The following is a 21,998-nucleotide window of genomic DNA, read 5'->3' as shown; positions in this document are numbered from 1 at the left end:
GTGCAATTATGTTTACTCAATATTTGAATTTAATGAGATAATAAGATTTTTTTTCAAATGTAAACTATAATTTCGAACATATTTATTCGTACATTACTTATTTTAATACATTTTGAACCATTTCCTATTTAGGACCACGTTTTTAAGTTGTTGGGAATTATTTAAAAATTGTCCAAATATTGTAATCTTCTTAACCAAGTATGAACTATTTCCTCTTTAATTTGTAGATACTAACTAAAAAAATCAATAGTTGTCTTATCAATATTTAATTTTCTGTGTACGTCCCACAGTGTACTCACTGACGTTAAATGGAGTATTTCCTACACTTTAAATAACGTACGTCAGCGATTTCACAGTGTAACATCAAATCAAACTGAATACATTCTGACATGCAGATCTCATGGGATTCCCTGATTTGAGTTAATTAATATACTATTTCAAAACACGAAACCTACCAGTAATTACTTAAGGAGATTTAATATTTGTTGGGCTCTAATATACTAATATGACATTTTTCTTATTAAAATTTGGACAAATCAATTAGGTCAGATTTAATAAATTATGATAGTAGTACCAACAACGATTATGATGTCAAATTTTAATAAATTATTCACGACTGAAATGAGTAGATGTCACATCACCTTTTTAAATTTCACCATTTAAACCATGTACTTATTATTACCATAACATTTAAATATTTAGGTGACAAAGTATTCATTAAATAATTACTCCTTCTGTGGGATCCGACCAAAATATTAAAAAAAAAAGTCATACATGTCACGTGAATTCTTCGAGTATTGTGCCAAATATTATAAAAAAAAACTTGTTTTTATTATTTATTATAATTGTAGGGAATGTTCTATTCTATGTACCTTATATTTTGATCTCTATAAATAGACAAACATCCTACATATAGTTACTTTATTTCTAATAAAATAATTAGGATTAATACAATTAAGAGCACCATGATTTGATATCAATATATTATAACATTTTATGTTAATACATATAATACAATTTCATTTTTTTTTCTTTTTCTGAAAATTAATTTTATAATTCTAAATTTTAATGCATATGGTGCATGGGACCTCACATTTGATCTTTATGTTCAATTAATATTGATTTTTTTTTATATATATAATATTTTATTTAGAAACATTTTGTGTTCTTATTTAAATTTAGGCTAGTAAATTTAAATTAATACAACATTTAACAAAAAAGAAGGCAAATACTCATTTTGACAAATTATTTAGATGGTGTTTTGGCACTATAATTAAAAAATAAATTTTATTCTTAACAACTGAATTTTTTTTTAATAATGCCTACAATTATAAGTGTTTGACAATATTTTGCAGAAGATTTTTTTTTTTAAAAAAAAAAAATAAAAAAAATATAAAATTTTGAGAACACCAAAAAGTTATTTGTCGGAGTTTAATTTCATCAATTTTTTTTTTCCAAATTACTTTATCTCATTATTATTGAAAAAACTTTTAAAATGCATTTCTTTTTTATGAATATATTTATTAATTTTTTTATTGAAGTTTATTTTCTAAGAAAAAAAGAAAGAATAAATAAATAATTTCTGTTTTTACAAAATTACATCAAACAAATATTTTTTAATTTTTGAAAACTTCAAAGTATGTTTTATATTATCATTATTTTAAACAATTTTAAAAAAAATAAAAACAAAACCACAAAAATTCAGAGTGACTCCTCTTATTATTTAAGATTTGAAAACAATTTTATGTTTTTATAAACTCAAAAGGTGGGTCTACATACAAATTCTTGATTTAGTTAAATATTTTCAAAAACAAAATCTGGGTATTATTTTGAATTTTAGATTGAAAAATAAAAACACTATTTTTCATGTTTCAAACCGTGTACTTATTACTTAAAGATGGTGATGTGACATTTTTATACGGCTGTAATAAATCAATTCACATCATTCATTATGTCTTCCATCTGTACTAATACTTAAAAGCATTTTATTTTTACTTTAATTTCCGGAAATTATTATTTAAATCATAAAACCGTACGTAATTTTGTTTTTAATATAAACATGTCACATCACTTAGTACTTTCCCGATATTGCTTAGATTTTGTTTGTGGGATTTGATTCACCTTCTCCTTCTATTAAAATTGGTTAACTAATAAATGGGTAAATATTACCATTGTCAAAATTTATTAACTATGAAATGGTTAAATTCGGAAAAAGAAAACCAATATTATTACATCAACCCAATCACGTGTACATCAACCCACCAACCCACTATATAAGTAAAGGTTATGTCTATTTACTAAGCATTTTTATCAAACCCCGTTTTACTGTTACCTACATCAAATGGACCCTTACCAAAACTTCAACCCTTTTGAAACAAGTCCTCAAAAATCCCCACCGCATCCTTTTTCTTCCACAAGACACGTAGGTACACCGTCACGGAGTCCAAGACTCCGTTCGCCGTCCATGTCGGGATGTCCTAACCGTGCAAGGCTCGAGTCCGTTCTCCACGAACACGAAAAATTATAAAGAAGGCTCATTTACGAGCCACGGAGGCCAAGCAAGAGTCATACAAACTCGCGAACATCCGTACCATTCAGCCCACGCCATGCAAGAAGCCAACGAGTTCAAGAGAAAAATTAGAGGGTATCATGGATGACATTCTCGACTACACCGAGGTGTCCATTCCCCACTACCTACTTCATGTGAAACAAGAATCACCAAGCACTACTCCAAGAGAACGCCCTTCACGACCAAAGTCCCCGTTCGTAGACAATAGCCCTCCGTCTCAAAGGAAGTTCCCTCAAGTTATAGAACTTGATTGAACATCCGTTCGGTTTCGGTCGTGGTATTTTTCATATATATATACCGTACTTTTGTTACAACTCATCTCATATGGTCGTTGAATCAACTTTTTGTTAGGCCATTTAATGAGATTTAAGCACTTCTATTATATATCTAATTGTTTGTAACTTTACTATATTATTTTAAGTTTTTTTGCTTTACGTTTGCGGTTGTGATTTCACAATGATTCACTTCACTTTTACTTCCACAATTAATTAATGAGGAAAGTGACATTAATACTCCAAAATAAACCAAAGTACATATTTCATAACAAATGCCGATCGTACAACATTATAGCTTAAAATATAAAATAACATAACTTGGACACTAACACAAGTGCATCATTTATCGTTTTGGGAGAAGTATCCACTCCTCCTTTGTCTCCAACTTCTATATCATCTCCATTTCGGTCCTCACCTTTCTCGCCGAATCTTTCACATTGTCTGTTCGGGTGATTTAATTGCACCGTAACATTCACCCTCATCAAACGGTGAGCAAACAGAATTAAGGATAGCCTCTTCATCATTATCATCATCGAATCCCACATGCGGGGAAACTCATTAACACAAAGAAAGTTCTCTAACTTTCTCGCCGGTGAAGCATTCTCCCGTCTCTCCATGTAGACATAAAGCGAGAAAAAGCTTCTATGAAAGATTCATAACGAATTATTTTTATGGACGCATCAGAAGTAGTGTTTTTGCTTACAGCATCTTCGTACGTACTATAGATACCTTCATTTGGTCCATTGAAAATAACCCAAAGTGTGGACCCTCGAACTCATACTTGATATATTGTAATGCTAATAACTAAGTTACAAATTAATTTCTCTATAAACTTGATGCTGGATTGGAAAACGTCTCAAGTGTCTTATATAAGTCGTGGACAGTAACCCTATAGTACGTTTTTTAGTTAGCTGTACTCCATTGGGATGTACTCCATTGGGCAAATGTGATGTGTCAAAAGAGGTGCTTAAATCTCTGAATTACACAATTAAATACACGTGTAGGCGTACGTAGTATGGTCAAATGTCAACATTATTCATCAATGCCGTTTTTCCAAAAAACCTAATGTCCTACGCATCGTTCTAACGTACGACGATGGTTTAACTTATAAGAAGATGTAGGTGAAGGGCCCATTAATATCACCAACATAAATAAATCCCCAACATATATAAATCAGTAAAACTACCCATTCTACTAAAATAAGACATCACTTTAATACACGTGTACACGCATGGGGTTTTCATAATAGTACTGCGTTATCTTTGTAAAGTACAGGAATGGTTGAATTCATTAAAAGATGTTGGTATAGGCCCATTAATATAAGCCCAATGGATTTAAATGTGAACAACTAACCATTTATTAAAATTTTCTTCTTTTCTTAACATATTTTTTTCCAAAAACAATAAAAGTACAATGTTTTATTTCGGACGTACGAATATGGTTCAACTCATTGAAAAACTTAGGTGAAGGCCCATTAACATAACCCCAATCTATTTAAATCCCACCACCAAACCTTTCAACTCAATAACATCAACCCTTCAAATTTTTCGTCAAATAACCTTATTTCACAATTACATGTGGAATGAAATTAAAACAATTTGTACTATTATACTGTTATGACGTACGAGAGGAGTTGAGTTCAGATTGTAATATTGAAGAGGCCCATTAATATCAGCCCAACAGCTTTAAATGTGATCACCAACTCCACACAACCTTATTATCTCAGCCTTCTATACTCACAAAATCTAATTTCAATCCCCCAAAGCACCCTCTACACCTTACTCCTCATCTACAATTCTTACAAATCAATAACAAGCCAACATGAATGACGAACACACTTATGAATGGGAAACCATCACAGCAGCTAAACATCATAAAACCAAAGTGAATGAGATTGAGATACGGGACGTGCTAGGCAAGAGTCTCGACAACCGGAAAAATGGGAAGCATTCTACGAAATGTATGCAAAACGGATGGGTTTCGGCACAAGGAAAGACGATGTACGACGTTCTCATGGGGTCATTGTAATGCGGAGGTGGGTTTGTTGTTCAGAGGGTTCGAAAAAAATCGCATCACCGGACACACCAAGAAAAAAAAAGACCTCATGATGTCACTAGAACCGGATGTCAGGCAGCATTGCGTATTTTACTCACACAACCGTCTAACACTTGGAAATGCAAAGAGTTCAGCACAATGCACAATCACGAGTTGGCTTCATCAAGTGAGGTACAATTTTGAGATCATATAGAGTTGTCTCCAATGGGTTGCTTGCCCAAGTCGGGTCGATGAACTCCGTAGGAATTAAAACTCGCCAACATAATGTCTCATGTTGCTTTGCAAAGTGGAGGTTACGAGAAAATGCCATGTCAACTTCGAGATGTGTACAACGGGGTTGCTGGTGCGAAGCGAGAAGAGAAGATAGAGACGGACTCAGAAGGGGCTCGGGATTTCTTGATTGTCTCGCGAGAGAAGGATCCTAATTTCTTCGTTGTCTATCGTGTTGACGACGAGAATCGCTTGGCTAACTTATTCGGGCGAGATGGAAACTCACGCGTGGACTATGTAGCTTTTGGGGATGTACTAGGATTTGACACAACCTACATGACTAATGAGTACAATAAGCCCCTCACTGTTCTCATTGGCGTCAACCACCATTTCAACACATGCATCTTCGGATTTGCTCTCCTCCTCCACGAGAAGCTTCCATCATATTCTTGGCTACTTCAAAAATTTCTAGAATGCCATGGAGATAAGAAGCCAAGTGTTGTAGTTACTGACCAAGATGCGGCCATGAAACGAAGCTATCGTTGAACACATGCCCGATGTTACGCACCGTCTCTCGCGCTTGGCATCTCAATACAAATGCTTCGAAAAAGGTTAAAGATCCGATCTTCTTAAAAACATTTAAGGATCTCATGTACAACTACTACGAGGAGGACGAATTTGAAGCAAGATGGTTAGACGTCATCCAAACCCAACAACTAACGTATAATGAATGGTGTCAAACAACATTCGAGTCAAGACAACAATGGGCGTAAACCTATTTAAGGGGTTCATTCGTTGCAGGAATGAGAACCACACAACGTTGCGAATCCATCAACTCCGCTCTAAAAAAATTTTTAGAGAAGAATTATTGCTTGCGTGAATTTGTAACAACCATAGATATGACAGTCTCAAAGCTCGTACACAACGAGACCGCAAATGACTTCAAAAGTAGATGCACTCGACCTCACCCACCTAATCCTACATGCTTGACCACTTACTACAACCAATGTGCCGAATTCTACACAAGAACTATGTACCACAAGGTTGCTCGGCGGCTTGATTTAGAGAATAACTATTTTGTCCTAACTCAAGAGCAAGAAGGAGAGTGGCGGATATTCACCATTGGAAAGTTCCAGCATCCGGACGTCCAATACCGAGTTCATTACTGTGAAGGCCGACGAGCACTGCACTGTAGTTGCTTGCTCTATGAAAGTCAAGGGTACCCTTGTAGACATTTATGGGCTACAATGAAAAGATTAAACATGAGAAGAATACCTAATTCTCTCCTCATGAAGCGATGGAGCAAATCCGCAAAGATAAATCTCCACCTACATTTTAACCCGCCAGCACAACCACAACAGCACATTTACGAGATGGCTAGGTTTGGATCTCTCAGTTCACTGACTTATAACTTCACTTTCTATGCAGCGAAATCAGAGGACTCGTACAACCGTGCAAAGGAAGAGCTTGAACGGCTAACTCTAATGTTCAAGGAAGAATTTGACTTGAATTCCAATCCTAAGGAGAGACGCCACAACTGGAAGATATCGTAGCAACCCCAACATTATTAAAGACCCCGAAGTTGTGAGAACAAAGTGTACGGGAAATACAAGGGAAGGACCAAACTAGGGAGCGAGATCCCAAGAAACTCAAGACATTGTCGCATTTGTCGCTCATCGTACCATGATTATCGACGGTGCCCAAATCGTCAACATAACACCGGATCTCGTGGGCAACAACCTCCAAACAATCAACCAAAGATCCGACTCATTCAATGACCACTCCAACGCGTATTTCCCGGAACCGCCTTCCTCCACACAAGAGTCTTACTATGGTCATTCTTATAACTAGCTACTTTTAGCCATTGTTGTTTTAACGTTTATGACTCTACTTATTGCTTCAAAAATTCTACATTTATATACTTCTTGTTATGTTTGCTGTGTTTAAGGTAATTCTCTCATCTTCACCAAACCTCAAAATTATTATTGACGAACAACTAAATTATGCCTAGGAAAAAAAACTGAATCTTATAAGGTGAAAAAATATATTTTTCTGGTAATTTTTAATATACGAAATATTTACAATTACAAAATTACACCAACTAAAAACTCAATGTATAACAACAAATAATTTCATCACTAAAAAACAAAATTTCTAAACAATATACTACGAAACGTAAATGAACGTACTCGGTACGTGAAATTTTGTACTCGGTACGTGATATTATGTACACTAATTTTACTAAACATCACGCAGAAATAAGTAATGTACACGGTACTCTATATAATGTACTTAATTACCATCCCATATATACATATGATCTTATGAATGAAGGAAAATACCAAAATAGCCTTAATCCGACAACATGGACCCACTGCCTAAAGTATTTTCGTACCATCAACCGGCCAGAACAAGAAGACCGATGTACCTTTTTGTACTCTAACTAACACAAACAGTACCATTTTGTACTTTTTCCGTACCTAATTATTTTATAATTAAAAAAATAAACTCCCAACCGGTAACCACACCTACAACAACCGGTTACCACTTACATTTCAAAAATTAAAAAACATTTAAAAGTACGGTGGGGCCCCCCTGCCGTACAACGGATTCCAATCCGTATTTTGCATATATGGGCACAAAATCGGCTGCCCCACTATATTATGTTGGGAGTGCTTTTAAGTTAAAAGGTTGAGAAATCTGTATTGACAGATAAAAATTTCATAAATGGATTTGTGGTTCATGGATGGTGCTTTTAGTCCTGTTTATATAGTTTTGGAAAAGTGGACTGTTACATGCTCCTCTACTCTACTTGGTTTGGTTCCCTCTCAAATTTGTGATGTTCTGTAAGTATGTGACTATTGACTGGCTTGGGTTGTTATTTCTGATCATTTGGGTGCCCATGACATGACATGAGCCTAGCTCTTTGGTTAATTTATTTATATGAATAATGTATATAATTGATAATAATATATTTTCTTCTAAAATTTTGGACTTTTGCTTAACTTGAAGAAGTTAAAGTTTGCTGATGAAAATAGTTTGAAGAGTTTTTATGATAATTTTACAAATTTAATGAACCATGGTAAGATTTCAAATCTTAACAATGATGGCCTATATGAAAATGCTACAACATAATTTGCCAAAAGAAAAAAAAAGAAACTATTGATGTGTTGAATTATTTAAGAGAAGTTGGTGGTAGTTACCTGAATATTTGGATTGCTTATAAGATTATGCTAACGATTCTAGTGATTGTTGTCTACACCTAAAGAAACTTTTTAAAATTGAGGTCGATCAAATTTTATTTTCAGTTGACAATATTTTAAAAAAGATTGAGTGATTTAGTTATGTTATTTATTGAGAAAAATATAAATGTAAAACTTGATAATACAAGTTTAATCAGTACTTTTGCATCACAAAAGGGCAAAGTGAGTCATGTTTACATAATATAAATAAAAAGTTTGTTTTTCTCATTTGTATTCTACTTTATTTTGTGAAGAATTATTATTATTTATTTTAAAGATAATTATATTGTATGTCTACTTGACTTTACCTATTTTAATTTTTAATTTTATTTTTATGTTCTTTAAGATATACTCATTTTTATAGATGATTTTTTTATTATACCCTTTAGGTTATTGTAAATTATGTGCTAAACTTGGAGGGTGAGAGTATATTAGACAATTCATTCACAAAAGTAGGTACATTTTATGAAATATAATATAAAAATATTTTTGATTAATGGATACAAAAAATAGATATTTTTCAAATTATCTCATTATTTTAAAGGTGGTGTATTTTTATTTCACCTTAGACTCTAAATTGCTTAGATTCAGCCCAAAAAGTAATGAAATAAGAAAAGTTGTTTAGTTCGTTGTTAGAAAGAATATTGAAATCAAAATTATTTTATTAAGTTTTGTGTGAAAATATAATAAAATAAGTGGTGTATTGATAAAATTATTCTTATTTTAATTTGGTAAAGTAAATGTATGTGTATTAAAGTTTTTTATTTAATTATTTTAAATTAATTGATTATTTCTTTATAGAAATTAGTAATATAATGGTCATTACATAGCTTTATAGATATAAAGAGTATTATACTATCCATTGTAAAAAAGATTACAATGAGTAATAATATGTACACATAAATTTAACACAAACTTATGTGATAAGTTATTTAAATAATTGAGACTTATCTCAAACAAAAATAATTTAGTTAAAATTACCTATAACATAAGTGTGTATAAATTTGTGTGTTCACGTATAATTACTTAAAAATCAATACAGGTTTTAAACTTTTAAGTGGGTAATAAAAATGCTCTATTTGAAAATAACTCAACACACTCACACCTCTTCATTCAAAATCTCCAATCACTCTGCATACCAGTTAAGTCTAATTTCGTGTGAGGCCACCATTAGCTTCTTCTTCTTTAATAGTTTTTTTTTTTTTTTTGGCAAGACTTTAATGGTTTTATGTGTGTATATATTAATGGGGTTTTCATTAGAATTGGCAACATAGGTCACTTGGGTTGAAGCTTTTTTCCAATCCCATTGTCTGTAAGTATTTCGATTTTCAGAAAGAAAAAACTAATGGGGTCGAAGCGTGAGAAAGAAGAAGATGAAAAAGGTATACCTTGTGATTTTCTTATGGAGATTCTTTCAAGACTAGATGCTAAATCTCTTAAGTTATGCGAGTGTGTCTCTAAATCTTGGCTCTCTCTGCTACGGGCTCCTTATTTTATCGATCTTCACTTCCACCATCATCCACCTCTACCTCGCCTAGTTTTCCTCCATGACAAGACTAAAAGGTTCGTTCACTCTTTATCCATTTGTGATTCTGAAACTTTTGCTGAGATTTCTTCACACAAATTTCCCTTTATTGAAAAGGGTACAACAAAGCTAACACTTATGGGCAGTGATAATGGTGTTTTAGGCTTTTCTCAAGGTGATAGGATTTATTTATGGAATCCCACCATTAACGAGTTTAAACAACTGCCCCCTTCTACTCCTTGTGTGTGTGATTATACTGTAGTTGGACTCGGCTATGATCACTTGACCACTGATTTCAAAGTGGTCCAGTTCACATCTATAGATGAGGATGGTAATGAAGCTGGCTTTAGTAGCGTGTTTAAAGAGGGTAACCCTGTTTGGATTTATAGTTTGAGAAGCAATTCATGGAAAAAAATGGCAATGCCTAACTTATTGTCAGATTTTGAAATACCTACTTCTGATCTAACTATTACTCGTGTTGTGGGTTGCTCTGTTGTTGTTATGGCCTGCATTAATTGGATAGTGTGTTTTGGAAATAGAACTGATCATCTCCAATCATCTTTAGGGATATTTTCTTTCGATTTAAGTACGGAGAAAATTAAGCTTATAAAGCATCCTCAAATCGAAGAAGGGTATCATTTTAGGAAGCTAACTAAGTTTTCTGGGTGTCTTTGTTTTTTCACTTCTGGTTTATACCAAGAATCAGTTCACATTTGGGTTATGAAAAAATATGGTGACTCGGATTCTTGGTTCAAATATCGGTCAATTAATTTATGCAGTCTTCTTCCATATTCTAGCTGCATTCCAAAAGATTTTTTGAACAATAAGAATCTTTTAATTTCTTGCACTGACTCTAATTATTGGTATTCTTATGATACAAAGAATAAGAGGCTAGAAAATATGGGTAAAAGAATTGGTGTGTTGGAGTCTACTACATATGTTGGAAGTACTTTTAAGTTAAATGGTTAATAATGTCTTTAAAATGTAGATACTGCTTTACTTGAGAGTTTGTGTAAATATATGTTTGGAAACTTGAGAGTTGTTTCATGCTGCTTTACTTGTGATGTTGGCTGCAAATTCTTCAGTAAAGCTACAAATCTATATGACTATTGACTGGTTTATAATTGATGCTGATGCATCTTTGGACACGAGCCTAACTCTTTGGTTAAGTTCTTAATGCAGTTAGCACCTTGGGTACTTAAAATGGTGATCCCTCAAAAGTGTAGTTCTTGTTGTTTAAGACTGGTGAATGAGTTTGTGTTTATTAGTTTTCCTGGTTTGTGAGGATGTTGTTTTTTGTGTTTCGAAACTCCTTGTATGTTGTTGGTTATGTTTGTTTCCTGAGATTTTAGTTGTACAATTATATTTATATATCTAAACTCTTTCCTTATCCCTAGAAAATGTTTGACTTGGATAGATTAATTTTCTAGCTTGGTTGAAGTTAATTATCTTTTGATAAGATTAATTTTTAGTTTAGCTAAGGCCTCACTTTGTTTTTCTCTTCAAAATTTGGGTTTTTCATCATACATGTGTTGAAACGTAATCTTGATAGGGTCAGAAAAATGTTCCACCTAACAATGTGCGGTCATAATAGTAATTTTAGTGGCATATTATAAAAGTATAATCCTAATATAATTTTAATTTAACTGTAATTTTATTATATCTTTTATTTTTTTAAAAAAAAAAATAGTATGGGAGCTATAAAAGTATATATATCTATTCTATATATGAGAAACTAGTAAACAGACCGCCTTTTGCTTGCGGCAATTAAATTATTATATAAATAGGTATTAAATAATTTTAAATTATATATATTTATTAAATAAAAATAATAAATTTATATAGAAAACTTTATAAAATTCTAAAAAAAAAAATATCATACAATTTCTTTTATAAATAGAAAAACACATTTTTTTTTTAAATGTATATTATAGTGAAAAAAAAAAAAAACTGAACAATAAATTTATAGAAAACTCATCATATAATTTTAAAATAATTATCATCACTATATCTCATTTTTAGTTACTATTGCATTTAAAGTTGATGTCATCACCGTATCTCACCTAATATTGTTCAAAATAGGTAAATACTTACTTTTATTATGTAAAGAGAAAGGGGGTGATAAAAAATAATCAAGTTTGGGATTTTGATATTTTTTAGTATATTAGCTAATAATTTTTTTTGATAAATTATATTAGTTAATATTAACAGAATATCTGAAAAAATTGTATATATGTAGATAATTTTTTTAATACATATATATATTTATTTATTAGTTATTATATATGGTTGTATAGCTTTATTTGTTATTCTTTTTAATTGATTAGTGATCTTCTGTTTAAGAAGAATAGATATTTAGAAATCTTATTTTTTTAATTTTTTAATTATTGATTAATTATTATAAATATTTTTGTTTAATAGAGATATATGCAGTTAAATTAGATATAATAATACTAAGAGAAACGTGTACATATTTATATGTATTGTGTTTTTTTTTTTTGTAAAAAAAATAATTAGTTTATATTAGATATTTTTATGGAAATTTATTAAAATAATAGTAAAATACTAATTTGTAGATTTATACTTTAATAAAATATTAAAAATGAGAGAATTAAAGGGAGAAGAGAAAAATAGGTTTGGAAAGATTTTAGAGTGACATATCACCGTTTCATACTTTTTCTTTATAGATATATATAGATATATAGATTGTTAAATCTAAATATAATTATAATGTTTATAATGTTTATTTTTTATTAAAAATTATTTTCAAATTTTGATATCTAAAATTAGTTAAATTTTAAATATTATTTTAAATTAAATTTGAATATTTTGATAGTTTAACCAGATGAGCATTTTCATTAATTGCGAAGATAAATTTGGCGAATAATCATTTTTTTAATTACTATTACAAAATAGTAATTTTTGTTTTTATTTAAATTATTATTATGCTTTCAAATTTCAATGATTATCACTACATTGAATATTATTAATTTTAAAATTGTGATATTAAAAAAAACTAAAAACTAAAATAAAATTAACATACGTGACTTGACACGTAACATCTATCTAGTATATAATACTGTATTTTTAATGGGTATTATCCATAAATAGATGGGTACTACTAGAAAAAGTTTTTTTCGGTAAAAAAGATAAAAATGTATTGAATTTAACTTAAATATTTTGTATATAAACATGTTTTTGATAAAGTGTAAAAAAAAAAAAAATTAATATTTTTTTAATTAAGTAATTAAATTAAGTATATATATTAAAAATTTTATTTTATTATTCGTTTTTGAATTAAAATTTAATAATTTCATATTTTTAAAATTAATATTTATAAATAAATTTATTTAATAACCAGTAATACTTATTAAAAAAATATTTCATGTATATATAAAGTTAAAAATGATTAAAGTAATGTAAAATAAAATAAATGAAAAATATTATTATTATAAATGATTAAAGTTAAAAAAGAATAGCGATGAGCGTGTTAATTATTATAAATGAAAAATGATTACATGTAATTTTTTCTTTTTTGTTCTTTAAAAATATTGTAAACATTTTTTGTATTATTTTTTTAAAATAATAACAAAAGATATGTTTTAAATATGTGTAGGGTTTAAATTTAAATCCTAATATTTAAAAAAAGAACACTAATAATCAATTAAAATACATGTATTGTTCTATAATTTTTTAATTTTTTTAGCAGATCGATATGGATTCGATGCTTTGCACGAGTTTTTCACCTAGTTATTAATAAAAAAAATAGAGGAATTTTATTTATACTTTGAAAATTTATAAATATACTTAATTTTAATAAATTTTATTTTACGTAATATATATTTTTAATTATATTAGTTTTTTTCAATTTTTTTCTTTTAATTCATATTCTTAAAAAATATACTTATCAAACAAAAATAAATTATATTTCAAACATTATAACAAAAAGAAATTAAAATAAAAAATAATGTGAAATTTTATTAGAAAAAAATAATAAAATATATATGATTTAAAAAAGGGGAATTACTCCATATACTGTTTTTTTAATTTTTTTTTTTTTTCAAATTTACAGTTTGGGTTTCTAAAATAGTTGCAGTGCTAGTTACAATTGGAGTTTCTATACGATTTTTTGTTGCAATTTAAGTTGCAGCGCTAATTGCAACAGGAGTTTCTATGTAAAATTTCGTAAAAGTACAAAAAAAAAATATTTTGAAATGTAAAAGTAAAAAAATCCCTTTAAAAAAATTATGAAAATATAATTAAAATAATATTGAAATTAACACAAAATAATATGAGAAACATTTTGAAAAATATATTAAGAGCAATTTTTAAAAGTTATATTATATTTTTTTTTACAATAAAACTTGTTATCATAAATTGAAAGTGTGTAATTTACAATAATAGAATAAATAAGTGGAGGGATACTTTCCAAGAGCAAGTTTCATCCACTCCTAATACAAATTTAGCAACTCGTGAGCAACCATATTAGCTGGATATTTGACATGAGAAATTTTTACATCAAGAAATAAAGAAAGAAGACAAGAAATATCAACAATTTTGTTAAACGTTCTGTAAACAAAGCTGCACATTGTCTTGCTCGTAGCTCTTGTTTGTATCCAGATCGTATTTTTAGTGAGGATGATGTTCCTCCTGATTTTCTTTCTATTGTAGTGGTTGAATCTTCTTATTAATAAAGTTACCATTTTCCTTCAAAAAAAAAAATAAATAAATAAGAAAGAAGACAAGAAATATCAACAATTTTTAAAAATTATATTAAACTTTTTTTTTTTTTTTTAAATAGTAGGGGTATTTATCATTTAATAGGGTACAAATATTTCTCTATATTTAATATTGACAAAGGCACGATGATAATATAGCAAGGAGTATTTTGAAACATCAATATTTTAAGTTTAATTTTTTGTTGTAAATAAATACCTAAATTTAGTGTCATTATTTACCGTATTGTTGGAGACGCATGGGGATTATTCTGTCAAAAGTGCTTATCGCGCCTTACAAGTTAGCAATGGTAGGTGGAATACTGAAGACAATTCGGGTTTTTGGAGGATGTTTTGGAACTTGAAATTGCCCCCTAAGGTGAAGAATTTTCTTTGGCGGGGTCTTACCAATTGTCTTCCTACTCTTGTGTCTCTGCGGTCTAAAAGGGTCCACTTGAGCGGATTGTGTAATCGGGAGGATGAGACAATTTTTCATATAATGGTTAGTTGCGCTTTTACTAAGAGTTTTCTGGCCAGGGGGCTGGGAGGGACAGTTGGAGGGAGTGAAGCTGTAGTGTTTAGCAGCTGGTTTGATAGTGTTTGTAAGGTGCAGCCTAATGATCGTCTTGAGAGGTTTGCTATGCTTCTTTGGGGAGTTCGGTGAGCTCGTAATGACTTGGTTTGGGGTGGATTGCTCGGGATCATAATGGTTTATTCATTAATGCGCTGGCAGTTAAAACTTATGGTCAACCCGACCCGTTTTTTGCTGAAGCTATGGCATTGAAGGAGGCGCTCAGTTGGGTGAAGGGAAGGTGGGTTGAGGGGGGTGTGCCTGCTGGTGTGGTTATGGAGTCGGACTCGCTGCTGCTGGTGCAAGTCGTGCAACAGAAGAAGCGTTTGTTGTCTCCGGTGGGGCTTTTAATTTCAAATTTTGTTGCTCTTATGCAATCTTCTCTTTTATTTCCTATTTCAATTAATTTTATTAAACGGTCCGGAAATCAAACGGTTAACTTTTTAGCTCGTTCTTCTGGTTCTATTCCTGACTCTGTTTCCCGCGGGGGTGTTGTCCCTGCTGGTTTGGAAGCTATCTTAGTAGCTGATTTACTTTAATAAAGTTTAATTTTTTGGTTAAAAAAAAACTAATTTTTTTTAGAAAAAAAAATTAATAAGCTAAGTACCTATATAATATAAGTATTATTATCGCTAAAAATTAAATTTAAATATTTATTTATTGTGTTAAATGTTACACATATAAAAAGTGGATGAAAACCTTTAGGAAAATTTTACTCTCTGAATCAAATTAACAGAAAATAAATAATAATGGCGTCAAAGCGTGAGAAAGAAGAAAGGGTTTTCAGTAATATTCCTTGTGATATTCTTGTGGAGATTCTTTCAAGACTCGATGACAAATCTCTCAAACGGTGTGAGTGCGTCTCTAAAACTTGGCTCTCTCTTCTACGGACTCCTTATTTTATCGATCTTCACTTCCACCATCATCCACCTCTACCTCGCCTAGCTTTCCTCCAGGACAACATTGTAAGTTCTCCATCTTTATCCATTTGTGATCCTCACACTTTTAATGAAATTTCTTCACACAAATTACCCTTTCTTGAAGAGGGTCCAACAAATATGTCAATTATGGGCAGTGATAATGGCGTATTAGGGTTTTCTCGCTGTACAGGTGGCGAGATTTATTTATGGAACCCCACCATTAACGAGTTTAAATAATTGCCCTCTTCTACTCTTAAGGTACGTGATTATACTACTACTGTAGTTGGACTTGGCTATAATCACTTGACCACTGATTTAAAAGTGGTACAGTGCACATCTTTAACTGAGGTTGGTTATGATGATCGCTCTAGTAATGTGTTTAAAGAGGGTAATCAAGTTTGGATTTATAGTTTGAGAAGCGATTCGTGGAGGAAAATAGTAATGCCTAACATATTTTCAGAGTTTGTAATACCTACTTCTGATATAGAAGCTCTTATTTGTGCTGTGGATTGCTCTGTTGTTCTCAATGAGTGCATTAATTGGATGGTATGCTTTGCAAATAGAACTAAAACTTTCCAGTTATGTATAGGGATAGTTGTTTTGATATAAGTAAGGAGAAATTTAAGCTTATATATGCTCCTCAAACTAGACAAGGATGTTATTTTAGGTAGGGGTGTGCATAAATTGATCCAATCCAATGACAACCGACCGATCCAATTACAACCGACTGCCAAACATTGGATATTCAATTGTGATCGGATCGGATTGGATGTTATTTTTGAATATCCAATTAGATCGGATCGGATGTTGGATGGAGTGTCTAAAAATCCAATACATCCAACATCCAATTAAACTAATTAGTATTTTCATTTAGTTTAGATGAGTAATTAGAATTATATGTTAGAAATAATTGGGGTCACAATTGTATATATAAAATGTGTGTTGGGTCATCAAATAAATAAGTCAAATTTATGTGGTCTATTTTGGAATAAAGTTTATGACTTAAGGGCATGATTGTCATGATTTTAATATGTGGATACCAATTAGACAATTTCTATATTGATGAGTGGCCAAATAGAAATAGTCAAAAATATTGCCAACAGGTTTGTCTGTTGGTAATATAACGGGTAATGGTCCCCATTTGCATGGTATCTTTTCACTCTTGTATCCCCATCACCAAGAGAAAAACTACAGAGAAAGGTTTTGATGCAAATTGGAAGATCATACCAATAAAGATCATTTAAAGGTTGATTCTATGGACTCCGGTACGCTTCCGCTATTCCTTAATCTTATTGTTTGATTCTCATGAATTAATTAGGGCTATATACAGATTTACAGTATTCTAACATGTGGTATCAAGAGCATCTCTAAATTAATTCTTGAGAATTTATGGTGATATTGATCTTCCATTATTATTTTTTTTTTTTGTATTTGATGAGTACATGTTTTATTAGTTATAATTGTTTATATATATGTGCGATTGATCGATATGTGATTCTGCATCTTTTCAATCGTTTATGCTATCGCATATATATTTATAGCAGTCGCATATGTATATTTAAATATACTGCTTTTGTTTTCAATCGTTTAAGGATATTTAATGGCATGGGCGGTACAATTAACTATTTGACTAGTGGTCATAGGCATAGAGGAATTCAAGTTTGAATCCTTCTCTCTCAATGTCAGGAAAATTAAATTTATCATTTCACACTATAAAAGGGCATCCACTTTTATTAGAATTTAAAAGTGCATATTAATCATATGACATCAAAAGAAAATCTATAAGGTCCAAAAGAAAAAATAATAATAAAAGCATCACATTATTTTTAGCCAAGTAAAACAAATATAATGTAAATGAATTAATAAATTTTTTAGTCTTTTCTTCCAATGATCTAAAAGGTAATTAAAATAGAATTACAATGACATAATATTAAAAAATCACATATTGCTAATACGTAGAAAGATAATAGAATAAATAAGATGAATGAGTTACTCTTCCATTACCAATTAATTTTGAGATGGAACGTCATTCACCTTAATCACAAATTCAAACACTTAATAGTACTACAAACACAATATACATTACTACTTACTGATTTAAGATGAATGAATTGACCCTCTACTGCAATATACATGAAAAATTAATTATTAATAAATTTCGCATATATATTTTACAATTGCAACACAACTAAAACTTGTAACATGAAATTCAAAAATAAATAAATAAAACTCATCCAGCACTCTCAAAACATAACATGAAACTTATCTCAGAATTAATTTTGATCTTTGAACATAAGTTTCACAATAATCTCCATAATTTTTTTTTTTGGAAGAATCTCCATAAATTTTGAATCACTTGTTTGAATGAAATTCTATGTGTTGGTTCTAATTTATATTCAATGTGCTCATCAACACACACACATATATATATATATATATATATACATATATATATTTATTATTTTCCCATTCTCCACTTCACTATGAGATTCACAATGACAATAACAAAATTAATTATATGTGTTCCAGATAAATATGATCGTTACATAATATACATGCCTTAGTTCATTGTAGTTTAATAAACTATTGAAACTTTTGTTTTTTTAAAAAAAAAAACAAAAGAAAATCCATAAATAATATAATAAAGACGTTTAAAAAAGTAATTTCACTCTATTTTTTGTTTCATACATGTACTTATACATAATATTAATAAATAATATATACTAAGCATAAGCATGCATTATATGAGATAAAATAATAAATAATATATACTAAAGAACTCAAGAATTTAAGAACACTCCCACCAATTCAAAGAGCTAGTCAATATTCTTGCTTCAATTTTAAAATTGTAAATTCAACAATTTTGTTTACTATTATTATTATTATAAAATTTTAAAATTATACGAACGTTCAAAAATATTCTCAATAATTATATATCTTTATATATATATAAACATTCTCAATAATGAGTCAAAAACACTTTTAGCTCATTTACATAAATATTAGAACAAAGCATAGAAAAAAAAAATTATGTACCTTTGCAATATGATCACAAACTTTATCCAAAACTAAGAAGGATGGTACAACATTTAGTTTTGGAAATTAACATCTTCACCTTGAAAGAGAGCCTCCATTGTGTTTGTACAATTTTATTAAGATATATGTAGAAAGAATGATTGATATTATAATTATAAAATTATTAACTCTAACTTCTAAATTGCACACAATTAATACGTACATATAATAAATTTATAGAGAGGGGAGAGGAAAGGTTACATAAATATTAGGAAGAGTCACATATACATCCTAAACTACCAGCAGTTACAAAATAATTTATTTATTTATTAGTTGGTTTCAATAACCTACAATAATAGGTTTAAATGATACTAATTGTAAGAGAAAAAAATGTATTTATATATATGTTATTACTCTTATATCCGTTATTTAACATTAATATAAAATAAATATATATAGATTATTGCTAGTTCTTTTCTATAACCTACACTTATATATATGTTTAAATGATACTATTGTAAGAGAATAAATATATTATATATGTTATTACACTTATCAGTTTTTTATATTAATAAATATAGATCCATTAACTTACAATTATAAGTTTAAATGATATTAATGTAAGAATAGAAATGTTTTTATATATGTTATTACTCTCGTCACTTTTTTATATTAATTAATACATATAAATTGATTGATATTAAATAGAAAGAAATTAACAAAAGTCTAAAAAAATTAGAAAAAATGAGAGAGCAAGAAAATTATAAGAAATCTTATAGAGACCGCCACGTCATCAAGCCTAACAACAGGATTATATAGATATATAGATTATAGTCAGTGTAATTCATATATATATATATATGCATATTACATGGGCTTGTCAGTGTTCCATCTTTTCCAGAATATTGATATATGATATCAGTATATAACTATTTTCTCAAGTATATATATACAGTTTTTTGGTGATATGTATATTAATAATAATTACTTTTGGTTTGAAGTCAAACAAGAAATTTAGTACTTTAGTTAATATATTCATGTGATTCAGTCGTTGGGTTTAAATTATTATTTTGGTTGGCAGTATATATATATAAATTGTTGTAATTCAATGTCATTTATATATATTGTTTGTCCTTCTGTTCTGTTGTTGGAGAATGCGATTAGCATTCTGATTTCTTTATTATTATCATTATTATTATTATTATTATTATTATTATTATTATTATTATTATTATTATTTTAAAATATATAATAATTTTAATAATAATAATAATAATTCAGTAACAATTTAATTTAAATTTTGGTTTAAAAATTTATTAAGGATATATAATATTTTAGTTAAATTAATTGAAACAAAATATCACCAAAGTGATCTCTTTTGTGTAGATTAATTTAATAAAAATATTATGATAATTGTGTGTATGTGATTCATAAATTTATTAACTAACCCAAAGGTGAGTTAATATTTAGTTGAATTGCATGCATGTTTGTGGTGATAAATGTGTGACAATTATAAAGTATTTTGTGTGAATAATATGTTAGTCCAAAGATTGCATATTATTTGACATAATTTATTGTCAATGTTTGATCACTACAACAAGAGTACCGCTTACAATTAATATTACTGTCCAAAGACTTAATATTAATGTTGTGTTTGGTATCTTGAGATGGGATTAACCAATATTTGAATTTATTATTTTATTCGGATTCTTATATGAGCATGTTATTTATGTAATTGTATTGTTCTTTTCAGCTGTTGCTAGTGTATCTACTAACCTTAATTCGGTACCGGTCCTTAATGGTAATAACTTTAAGGACTGGAAGGAGAACATTTTTATTGTTCTTGGCTGCATGGATCTTGACCTTGCATTAAGGATGGATCATCCTGCTTCTCTTACGGATACCAGTACCTCCGAGCAAAGGAGGATTTATGAGAAGTGGGACCGTTCAAACCGCATGAGTCTTATGATCATTAAGCGCGGCATACCTGAGGCTTTTAGGGGTGCGGTGTCCGAGGAGGTCACCGATGCCACAACTTTCCTTGCTGAAATTGAGAAGCGCTTTGCAAAAAGCGATAAGACGGAAACAAGTACTCTTTTAAAGAAACTTATTTCCATGAAGTTTAAGGGCAAGGAAAACATAAGGGAGTACATTATGGAAATGTCTCACCTTGCTTCAAAGTTTAAGGCACTAAAGCTTGAGCTTTCGGATGACTTGCTTGTGCATTTAGTGCTTATCTCTCTTCCTCCACAATTCAGTCAATTCAAGGTCAGTTACAACTGTCAAAGGGAGAAATGGACTCTTAATGAGCTCATTTCATTTTGTGTTCAAGAGGAAGAAAGATTGAAGCAAGAGAAGACTGAAAGTGCTCATTTGGCAAGCACCTCTAAAGATAAGGGCAAGAAAAGAAAGAATGAGGCTGCTAAGGATAAAGGTCCTGCACATAAGAAACAAACTCAAACCAACAGTGACGATGGTTGTTTCTTTTGCAACATGAAAGGACACATGAAGAAGGAATGTGCTAAGTATATTGCATGGCGAGCAAAGAAAGGTACATTTCTTACTTTGGTACGTTTCCGAGGTAAATTTAGCTTCAGTACCAAGAAACACTTGGTGGTTAGATTCCGGTGCTACTACTAACATCAGTGTTTCTATGCAGGGTTGCCTGAGTTACCGAAAGCCAAATGATGCTGAAAGATGCATTTATGTGGGAAATGGCAAGTCGGTAAATGTGGAAGCAATAGGGCATTTTAGGTTGTTGTTAAGTACTGGTTACTATTTGGACTTAATAGATACTTTTGTTGTACCGTCTTTTAGACGGAATTTGGTTTCTGTTTCTTGTTTGGACAAATTGGGTTATTGTTGTTCATTTGGAAACAATTGCTTTAGTTTATCTATTAA

General features: G+C 29.9%; 4 protein-coding genes across 4 annotated transcripts; all 4 read left to right on the top strand.

Annotated features, from left to right (window-relative positions):
* Nucleotides 1-5,163: 5,163 nt before the first annotated feature.
* LOC133036093 (protein FAR-RED IMPAIRED RESPONSE 1-like) lies at nt 5,164-5,655 on the top strand. Its single transcript, XM_061112573.1, has one exon. It carries the CDS (start codon nt 5,164-5,166, stop codon nt 5,653-5,655), a length of 492 nt encoding a protein of 163 aa, XP_060968556.1.
* A 3,380-nt stretch (nt 5,656-9,035) lies between these two features.
* Nucleotides 9,036-11,277, top strand: LOC115710441 (F-box protein CPR1-like). The gene has a single exon (XM_030638803.2). It carries the CDS (start codon nt 9,697-9,699, stop codon nt 10,843-10,845), a length of 1,149 nt encoding a protein of 382 aa, XP_030494663.1. The 5' UTR covers nt 9,036-9,696; the 3' UTR covers nt 10,846-11,277.
* A 4,634-nt stretch (nt 11,278-15,911) lies between these two features.
* Nucleotides 15,912-16,691, top strand: LOC115710375 (F-box protein At5g07610-like). Its single transcript, XM_061112572.1, has 2 exons — nt 15,912-16,247; nt 16,341-16,691. Exons 1-2 carry the CDS (start codon nt 15,912-15,914, stop codon nt 16,689-16,691), a joined length of 687 nt encoding a protein of 228 aa, XP_060968555.1.
* Nucleotides 16,692-20,446: 3,755 nt separating this feature from the next.
* LOC115700970 (uncharacterized) lies at nt 20,447-21,998 on the top strand. The gene is made up of 2 exons (XM_030628652.2): nt 20,447-21,648; nt 21,757-21,998. Exons 1-2 carry the CDS (start codon nt 20,949-20,951, stop codon nt 21,783-21,785), a joined length of 729 nt encoding a protein of 242 aa, XP_030484512.2. The 5' UTR covers nt 20,447-20,948; the 3' UTR covers nt 21,786-21,998.

The sequence above is a fragment of the Cannabis sativa genome, chromosome 3 (assembly GCF_029168945.1).
Source record: "Cannabis sativa cultivar Pink pepper isolate KNU-18-1 chromosome 3, ASM2916894v1, whole genome shotgun sequence".
Classification (NCBI taxonomy): Eukaryota; Viridiplantae; Streptophyta; class Magnoliopsida; order Rosales; family Cannabaceae; genus Cannabis; species Cannabis sativa.
Note: the sequence above shows the minus strand (reverse complement) of the source record. Positions and strands in the feature narration are given on the sequence as shown.

Coding starts and splice junctions, on each gene's coding strand:
- LOC133036093 (XM_061112573.1), top strand. CDS start 5,164: ATGTCTCATGTTGCTTTGCAAAGTGGAGGTTACGAGAAAATGCCATGT.
- LOC115710375 (XM_061112572.1), top strand. CDS start 15,912: ATGGCGTCAAAGCGTGAGAAAGAAGAAAGGGTTTTCAGTAATATTCCT. Junction 16,248..16,340: donor TTATGGGCAGTGATAATGGC/GTATTAGGGTTT, acceptor TCTACTCTTAAG/GTACGTGATTATACTACTAC.
- LOC115700970 (XM_030628652.2), top strand. CDS start 20,949: ATGGATCTTGACCTTGCATTAAGGATGGATCATCCTGCTTCTCTTACG. Junction 21,649..21,756: donor TGCATGGCGAGCAAAGAAAG/GTACATTTCTTA, acceptor GTTTCTATGCAG/GGTTGCCTGAGTTACCGAAA.
- LOC115710441 (XM_030638803.2), top strand. CDS start 9,697: ATGGGGTCGAAGCGTGAGAAAGAAGAAGATGAAAAAGGTATACCTTGT.